This window comes from Tympanuchus pallidicinctus, unplaced genomic scaffold (assembly GCF_026119805.1).
Source record: "Tympanuchus pallidicinctus isolate F22 unplaced genomic scaffold, pur_lepc_1.0 scaffold27, whole genome shotgun sequence".
In the NCBI taxonomy this organism is placed as follows: Eukaryota; Metazoa; Chordata; class Aves; order Galliformes; family Phasianidae; genus Tympanuchus; species Tympanuchus pallidicinctus.
The window spans coordinates 6,905,549-6,915,102 of record NW_026294744.1 but is presented as its reverse complement, the minus strand read 5'-3'; the positions used below and the strand labels follow the sequence as shown (position 1 = coordinate 6,915,102).

General features: G+C 47.2%; 1 protein-coding gene across 4 annotated transcripts in view; it reads right to left on the bottom strand.

Annotated features, from left to right (window-relative positions):
• Window positions 1–6,209: 6,209 nt before the first annotated feature.
• Window positions 6,210–9,554, bottom strand: part of ITPR2 (inositol 1,4,5-trisphosphate receptor type 2) — a 272,614-nt gene continuing 269,269 nt past the window's right edge. For all 4 annotated transcript variants that reach the window (XM_052690593.1, XM_052690590.1, XM_052690591.1 and 1 more), the window contains one exon: window positions 6,210–9,503. In XM_052690593.1, the coding sequence (XP_052546553.1) occupies window positions 9,417–9,503 (87 nt within the window). In that variant the 3' untranslated portion in view covers window positions 6,210–9,416. The remainder of the gene's footprint in view (window positions 9,504–9,554) is intronic.

Sequence of the window (9,554 nt, the reverse complement as noted above, 5' to 3'; positions counted from 1 at the left end):
GGCCCCATTGTCTGCATGCACTTATATGTATATATAATTGTATTCTTTATTATGGACTTGGCACTGGTGAGGCTGCATCAAGTTCTATGTTCAGAATTGTGCCCCTCACTACAAGAAAGACATCAAGGCCCTGGAGTATATCCAGAGAAGGGAAATGCAACTGGTGAAGGGTCTCGAGCACAAATCTTATAGGGAGCGGCTGAGGGAGCTGGGATTGTTGAGTCTGGAGAAGGCTGAGGGGTGACCTTATTGCTCCCTACAACTCTCTGCAAGGAGGTAGAGTGGCTGGAATTGGCTTCTTCTCCCACATAACTTGTGATAAGACTAGAGGGGAAGGCCTCAAGCTGTACCAGAGGAGGTCCAGGTTGGATATTTGGAAATATTTCTTCTCAGGAGTGATCAATGCTGCCCAGGGAGCTGGTGGAGTCACCGTGCCTGAAGGTGTTCAAGAGATGTGTGTGGCACTGAGGGACACAGTCAGTGGGCATGGTGGAGATGAGTCAGTGGTTGGACTGGATGATCTTAGAATCCTGATTATTCTATGATTCTATGATTTCTGCTGTCTGCCTGAAAAGAGGATTCTTTGGATCCTAACGAAATCAAAGGATTTTCTTAAAAAAAGAATATATATGTATCCTTATTCAGACAGCTTGATGTTCAGTGCCCTGTTTCATAAGTTTGAAATATAAGAGATTATTATTTAGAGGGAGTCGTGCAGTGGTATGTCTCCATGCTGTGAAGGAGCTGAGGAGCCAGAGCAGCCTGGTTGGACAGTCCGCAGCCCTCCATGCTCACTGCTCTCACTGCAGGCGAAGGCAAATCAGCTCCTCTCTGAAAACTAAAAAAGGCATCTTCAAAAAAGTAAATTCCTTCGGTTTGCAGATGGTCACCTGCCCTGATGGTCCTTCTTCCCTGTGCCAGGGGCAAGCCCTGTGCTGCAGCTGGGCTGCAGTGTGCGATGCGCAGCCTGCTTGTCATGGGGCCTGGGCCATGGCCCCCAGCCTCTTTGAAGGGCAGGGACAGGCTGCAGGGGTTTGCATGAGCTTCAGATGGGGACATGCTTGCTTCCCTCCAGACTCTGTCTGGCTTTTGAATAGCTTGTATAATAAGTTATAAATGACAATTAAAACATAAAACGAAGAGGGAACCAGATGGCTCCAGGCAACATTTAAAAATACCAAGACTATTTCTAAACACAGATCACCAGATCCACAACAGCCCTGGGCAGACTTATCTGACAGCCAGGCTGAAAGGACATGTGTGGTCTCAGTCCCTTCTCAGAAGATGCTGTTAAAATGCCATTTGCTGGCAGATGCAGGAGTAACTTGGGCTGCCCCAGGACACAGCTGGTGGATCTTCTCTTGAAGGCGGCTGCCAAGGGTGGTTTGCTGAGAAGTGGTGAGGGCAGGTTTGACAGATGGCCCTGTGGCACCATGAGGAAGATGAACTGCTGTGCTAGATGCTGGGCCATGTGGTGTCCTGACTTCCCAGCCATCTTTTGCTAGGGATGTGGCTGCTTCACCACGGGTGTTATGGCCACGAACTCCTACCACCAGCAGGGAAAGCACTTTGTTCCCTTCCCTGCCATCTTCGCTGACGTAACTTCTGTCTCCAAAACATTTGGCCAGACTGGAAAAATTGCAGGAAACACATACAAGACCCAGTCACATGACAGAAGGAAAAGCACAGCTGAGGACCTCAGGCTGAGGGAAGGCCACAGGACTGTGTTCCCCTCTCCTGGAGAGCAGGGAACAAGCAGGGAAAAGGGGAACATCTTCACTTAACCAAAGCCAGCAGCTGAACCCACGTTAGAGCTCAGCAAGCACCAGCCAAGCTGCATCCTGCTTCCTGCTTCCTGCTCACAGGAAGGCCTCCCAGCAGGTTAGCTGCCTTTCCAGCGCTGTGCCCCATCTCTTGGGGAAAAAACTCTGTGCGAGGCAAGGCATGCAGGTAGATGCACACAGTGACCACTTTCTGATTACTAGTTACATTTTTTTCCACATTAAAAAAAAAAAAAAGCTTGATTATCATATGCTTTTGCTTTTCCTTTTTTTTTTTTCTGCTCTCGTACATGCCTCCACCTCTTTCCAGCTGAGCCCGGAAGCAGAAGTATCACGTTACGATGCAAGAAGCAAGCTTTGTGGTATTTCCATCCCATCCAGAGCCAGGAAACACAGACAATTTTGCAAGACAGCTTGTACTCAGTAAATTTCCAGCTCAGTTTATATTTCTGTATTTATTTGGATTTGTGCTAACCATGTAAAAGAGCACTCATCCCAAGTGAGGTGCTGTGGGCAAACTTCTGAAAAAACAGACTTTGTAGACCAAGGGCCCTGCGCAACAGCCCTTTCATTGGACTGGAAGGTGCTGGACACGTCCTGTCATTTGGAAAGACAACTGAGATTTACAAGAGGCCCATCACCTTCTGATAACTTCAGCTTTTGACGATAACTCTGTAGCAGCCTCCTCATAATGCCCACCAGTCCAACCACCATTCCTGACAACATTTTCCTGTACCCTTGGGACCTTCCCTTGAACTCTCATTCCTTTCCTTTTCTTCCCTGCATGATGTTATACCTGAAGCACAGCACAGTACAGCCCTCCCAGCATCTCTCCACCCCCCCGCAGAGCAGCTGGGGACCCAGGCAGATGTTTGTGTTGGCATAGGAAGGGCAGGATGGCTCCAGGGACCGTGCTCTCCTCTCCTGACTCCTTCTCCTTTAACAGCAAAGTCCTGCCACAGGCACAAAAATCTGCATCTCCCACGGGACGGCAGTGCTCACAGCACCAGCTGCACTGCTTGTTTAGGTCTGCAGCCAGCCCGCCCTTGTTTCTGCGTGCCAGTGTTCCCAAATACCCTCAAACAGCGTTGTGTGTGTGCAAACCACACACGATCACACACAACGCATACACCCTCCCTTTTAAAACGGAGAGATGAAGGCTTGGAAGGGCTTTTGGAGGCACCATGAATTCTGCTGTCTTTATCAAATTAGGGTGAACGCTTCAAAGCCAGAAAAGCCACTGACATAGCTCCCTGGTGGGCTGCAAATGGGCCAGAGCCACCCTCATAAGCTAGCAGAAGCTGACCTGAAAAAATACAAGCTCTCAGCCATCTGCCAGCACCCAAGACTGACCAAGGACTGAAAATGTTTTTGAGCTTTGTTGCAAAATTGCCCTGTGCTGAGTTGAAAATGTGGCTCCCAGACATCCCACACTATAACACTGGTGCAGCAGGGAAGGGAGGGCAGCAAATGCACCCTTCCAGCAGTAGGGAGAGGGCAAATGTTTCTTACAGAGGATTGCAAAACGCAGGTTGCCATGTCACAGTTGAAGGCCACTGCACTGAGTTATGATGAGGTGACATAGAGTCCATGGTTCACATGGCAGCTTGGTGTCACGCAGAACACAGCCCATGCAGCGCACTGCAAACTCTGGGGGCCAGAAGGGAGGATTTTATAAAGGGATTTGGAGCCTTCATGCTGTAGCTAACCCCAAAACCACTACTCCCACCTGAATGAATTCACAGGCTTTTGAATGGGAGTGGTGGTGGCAGCAGGCCTGTCGTGACAATGTCCTCATCCCTCACTACCACAAGCCACAGCTGGACTGAGGCTGAGCTGGATTTGGGCAATGGATCTGATCTGGCTCCCAGTGGTGGCACGCATTTTGCCCATCGATGAGGTTAAAAGGTGGAGCAAAACGCAATCATCTCTTTGGATCACCCACAGTTGGTGAAGTGATGGGTGAGCTGGCCAAAGCTTGTGCAATAATTTGCCACAATAAGTTCTGTTAAAAAAATAGCACTTGTACCAAATTAAATAACGTGCTAGTTGACAATCTGCAACATTTAAATGGAGTCATTAAAGTAGTAAGGACAGACACTGCCAGCTTAGCTGCGCTCCCACAGGCTGAGGTTCGTGGCATGGCTTCCAGCCCTGCTAGCATGCGCAGGATCTGCCCAGGTCTCGCCCTAAGCACAGTAGCACAAGGGCACGGTGCAGACATGATGAGATAAAGGTGGGAGACGAGGGGTAAGACACTGTGCAAAAAATAAAATAAAATAAAAATAGAGGTAACAAACTGCTGTCTGTTTGCAGCAACAGAAATGCTTTAAAATAGCCAGGTTCTAAAGGCTATTTGTCTTGTGCCTCGCGACTTCCTGCTTCACACTAAAAAGTAGAGCATATAAATAGAGCAGGCAAGTGTGAACTGATGATAGCAGTACACGTTGCATTTTAAATTCCTGGAGATTGGATTCCTTTTTTGGCACTTCAGGCCTGTTTGGGACAATTCTTGTGCAAATAGGGACAGTTCAGTCCAAGCGTCTCCAAACAGGAGCCATGCTGCCGACTGCACCGGTGGGCATCCTGGGACAGCAGCAAGGTTAGCAGACTGAAATCTCAGTTTTCTCAGCTTAAAAATAAACTTGGCAGCCATCCCCAGAAAACAAGCAGGCTCATTCCAAAGCAAACATCCTTGCCTGCAGATGCTTTTGTCACAACAGCAGTGACTGTGGAAGCTAATGAGCCTGATTTGCTCTCCGGGCACACCGGTGTGCACCCACTGAGCTGCGTGCTGCTGCTGAGGGAGCCGCCTGCTCCCTGCAACGCCTTCTGAACCTGAAAGGTGCCGAAAAACAGAAGCCTCAGCCATCAGTTCTGAGATTTGTGTGTGAAATGGCTGCCACTTCGGCAGAGGTGTTTAATTCTAGGTTGGGGGCTTTTCATTTGGTATGTCTGTAATCTTAGGTTGAAAGCAGTCTGTATGAAAGTGCATTTTCTCTCAGGACATCCTTTTTGCAGAGTGATCTGAGAAGCCTTGCAGTAAACAAGCTCCTTCAATTTAACATTGCAGTCATAGCATAGAATGCTAAAGAAAGTTGCTTCCATTCAAAAACTTAGCAGGTTGGGATAATGAGTGCACAGAAATGCTCTGTTTAATGGGATTTCCCTCATTAGCAGCCTTTTGTTTTTTTTTTCACTAAGACTCGTTCCCTTACTAACAAATATTGACTGTAATAAACATCATTGGAAAAATAATGCTTCTGTGTTGTATGTATTCTTCTGTGCCAGGTTTGTAGGGCACTTCCTCTTTTTGCAAGACCACGGGTTTCCTCAGCCCAAGGTGCCAGGGTTCAGAGGCAATGGTCTTTGGCTGTTTGCCTTCCTTGCTCGTTCCATCTAGAAGAGCAGGGAAACCCCTCAGTCTCTCTCTCAACATCCTATTGGAAGTAGTTACACTGAAAACATGAGAAAAACTCCCACCAAACCACCAAAGTATCACACTCGCACAAGACCTGCCCTAGCAGAAGTCACATAGAGCCTTTAAGCCTTTAACCTTGCACTGCCCTTCAGTACTTGAGGTCTGGATTTCCAAAATCAGCGGTTGGAATTGGCAGGACAGTGAGTAACAACACTGATAGGCTCCTTAGCACCATCACAACCCTGTCCTGAAGGGTCGATGGCTGCTGGGACAGCCTACACAAGGGGCACAGGAGGTGCCTGTCATGGTGCTGTTGGATGATGGCCCCTTGGGATTGCCCTCATCAGGGGCACGAGGACATGGCCTTACCCTGGCCCTGCTGGGGCTCAAAACCTCACTGTGCTACCTGCTCAAGCCAGGCCTGAGTGGGCAGACAGAGCTTCCCTGTGAGCCAAGACCATGTGCAGCAGGGTACTCTGAGGTGTTTAGCATGTCAGTGGCACTTGCATCCATCACTGTGACTGCCACCAAGCTGCCTCCTAGGGACTGAGCAAAAAGCACTCAGCAAATCACACACCTATCTGCCACAAGGCCTTTGGCAGTCCATCCCCTTCACCTGAATGGAATAAGCTATGCCTGAAGTAAAATAAATCCTCACTTGTATTGCTGGACTGGGACTCACCATCCAAGACTGAACTGCTGTCACTCAATTTGTCACTCAGAAAAAACTGATGCATACAGAGGACACATTTATTGCCACAACTTGGTCTCCTGTGCAAGCCCTGGGTTTCCTAGAAGTCTTTGATTCATAGGATCATAGTTATAGAATCACAGAATGAGTTTGGTTGGAAGGGACCTTAAAGCCCACTCAGTTCCAACCCCCTGCTACGGGCAGGGTGGCCACCCACCCACCAGATCAGGCTGCCCAGGGCCTCATCCGACCTCCAAATTCAGCAACAACTCTTTCTCCACATCTTTGCACCAAGAAGAAGTGAGGCACACATATGTAAAATGACACACGTTTTATTAAAAGTTACATTCAGCATCAATGGACACGTTTACTTAAGATTTTAACTGTCAAGGAGCTTACAATTATAAATCTCTCTAAGGCATTAAAAGCTCTTAGATGTTTTAACTTCTTTGCAATCATTTCATATAAATAGGATATACAAGTGATGATGCTTGCCTAAGAGGATACCCCTGCTGCACTAAACAAAGATATACATATAAATATATGTATGAAACAATGAATTTTTCCCTTGTTACAAACTCTCTGATGGGGGGCATTTCACAACCCTTAAGGCTTGAGCTCTGACCCTGCAATCACTATTCATGAAGAAGCCTCCTGCTTAGGTACAGGTTGCTCCCATGGATGAGAGCTGCAGGACAGGCATAAGCTTTGGCAGAATCAGCAAGAACATCAAAATGCTCAGTGAAATATATTTACCATCTGTGCAAGCACCATCACTTGCATCACTTAGAGAGGTCTCTCTCTGAAGCTACAAAGAGAGGACAGGCACTGTGGCAAAGGCTAATTGGCATCTATTAGTTTCTAGTTTTTGAAGGGTTTGCTCCTCCTCAGGCTCTGGAAGTGGGGGATGCTGGTTACAGTGCAGGGCACAGCATTGCTCATATGCCACTGCAGGCATGAGCTCAGGGCACAGGCGTGTTGAGTTGCAGCTCAAACAGCACAAACCTCCTGCGATGCACAGTGGATCAGCTGCTTTTCTGAGCATAAAAAGCAAAAGCGTCAACCGCGTCGACCGCCAAACCCCAGTAAGTAGCAAATAATTCATCTTTGTTCCAATCAACCATGCTCTACACTTACAACATCGGCACATGTGTGTGGGGATGAAGAAAATGACTCTTGAAACAGGCTGTGGCAAACAGATGAACTGCATAAACTAATTTGAATCAATACGGCTGCCGGGACTGATTCTCCACAACCTCACCACTGAGTTGACGTTTGTGCACAACTCCTTTGGCTTGGTGCTTTACAATAGACCCAGTCAGAGAGGCCGGCCTGGCCTTACTTTACACGGGAGTTGGTTACTGCACAGCATGTGGCTGATGCAAGCTCCCAGAATAAAGTCACTGTAAGCCGCTCAGTGCTGGATGCTAATTGCTACATGGAGCCCATCCCCACAGACAGACAGACAGCCTCACTGAGGGGTTTCAGCAGCACAGCCCAGCTGCAGCAGAAGCAAGGCCTCAGTCACACGAAGGCACACTCCACGATTTACTCCTAAAAGATCACAGTTGTCCACTGAAGACAACTGCACTTCTGTATTCTGTGAGCTGTGAGATCTCCTCTCGCACAGATGGTTGGGAAGCACCAAGGTGACAGAGGAGCTGTCAAGGATTTAAGTTTCTCAGTCTCCACTTTTTCTGCCCCGGTCCCGGTTGTGGTAACCACCACCTCATCTCAGAACATGTGGGCACAGTGCTGGCTGGGTCATGGGTTCTGTGACCCAACAGAAGCCAGAGTGAAATGTGCTGGCAGTAGAAGGATCAGACTCTAGAGTACATTATTTTTATCCCATTCACCTCACGGACACAAAAAAAGAGAAAGGTTCCAAGAACAGGCTTGGATTTCGGATGAAGGGAGGGAAATGCTCCTCCCTTCCTTTTATTCTGGGTCTGCTGGTTTGAATTGTGTCTTAATAACAAGACAGTATTTTTTCAGGGAGATACTAACAGTATTTCCACCCTTGATTAAAACGCCTTCTGTAACAAAATGGAAATATTACTGGGGGAAATTACTGCAAAAAATATTTTAGTTTATAAAGTGACTCCACTTTAATGGAGATGTTTTCCAACGCAACCAAGGACAGCTAGGGATCCAAAAGCCTCTGAAGATGAAGGTGAACTGGGACCACAGCTCCCATTTGTGCTCTGAAAATCTTCATCTAAAAGCCTGCTGGGCTCTGTGGATACTCAGTAACTTCTCTTCTAAAACCACCTCAGGAAATTGAGAACACATCAGAGACCTGTACAGACAGTTCAGCTGCTGCCCTTCCTAGAGCCTAGCTCTGGAAGAGAGCTCCTCCAGCATCACTGCTGTGCCCCATCCAATCCTGTGCTCCTCTGGCAGCACTGCTGTGCCCCACCACCTGTGCTTGTCCTGCAAGCCCCTTCAGCAAGGAAGGGCTGACAGAGGAAGGTTAAGCCCATGCTCCTTTGCTCGGAAGAACACTGGCAGAATACGGCGCTGATTTACAAAGGTCATCTCTCGCTGATGGTGTGCTTGCGAAAGGTAATGACACCACTGCAGCTTCATGTAGAAAGGCATTTTTAAGCTTCAAAAAATAAAAATAAAAAATACACACATGCACACTTCAAACTACAGATCTCATGTTTTTCCTGAATCCTCCATTGGAATTTGAATTTTAAGCACAGTTTAACTCCTCGGTATGTGAAGTCTCATGGCCACATTAACCGAGAACATGTGAATCCAGGAGAAAGAAATCACTTCCAGTTACGTTGTCAGTGTTATGTGCATAGCATTCCCATAGCTGTAGATCCATTGTGCTCCATGTTATAAATAAGAAATTGCATGGTGACAGCTAAAATTCAAAAGCGTTAATGTTTCTCTTTGCAACTTTTTTCTCTTTTTTCTTCCTTTTTTGTTCCAGTCTTTTGAGGCTTCTCCCCTTTCCCTCCTCGTAGAAGTTACCTGAAGCAACAATATTGCTTACCCAACTGACATACTTACCGTAATTAAAAAATGGTAGGCACCAAGCAAAAATGACTAATGTTGCTATCTGACAAGTAAGACAAGGAGCGGCTTCTATTGATTCTGAACCAGGCTGTATTGCATTTGTGCTAATGCACATTTCTCCTGCCTTGATTTTGTTGGTGCTTTAAGGAGAAAGCTGAAGGCAGCACAAAGGAAGCAGCCGAGCACTGCCCTGATTCCCTCGCAGGCAGCAGCTGCTGCTAAAGCCACTGAATTGCAGAGCACAAATGCAGCGAGTTGGGCCCCCTGAATGAATACAAACGGACTGCCTTGTATCACTTGCGTTCTAGGTCCCTTTCAATCATGAAAAACAGCTACAAATTGTTCCCAGAGCTAAACCACTTAACATCTTGGCACTTGGTTGTTTTTAACTTCGTAACAATAGGCACTGTTCACTCCTCTCAATCTCAGTTTTTTATTCGGTAATAAAGCAGGAATACTGATGAAAGGCCAGTCACGGCTTCTCCCCATGGTATCAGGGTGGTGGCATGTGATGATTCACATGGGGTGTGTTTGATCCAAGAAAGCCCAGCCTCTGCTTATTCTTCCTTTGTTCTGTCATCTAAGGTGGAAAGGCAGAGAGAGATGAGATTTATTTTTTGCTTTTTACTAT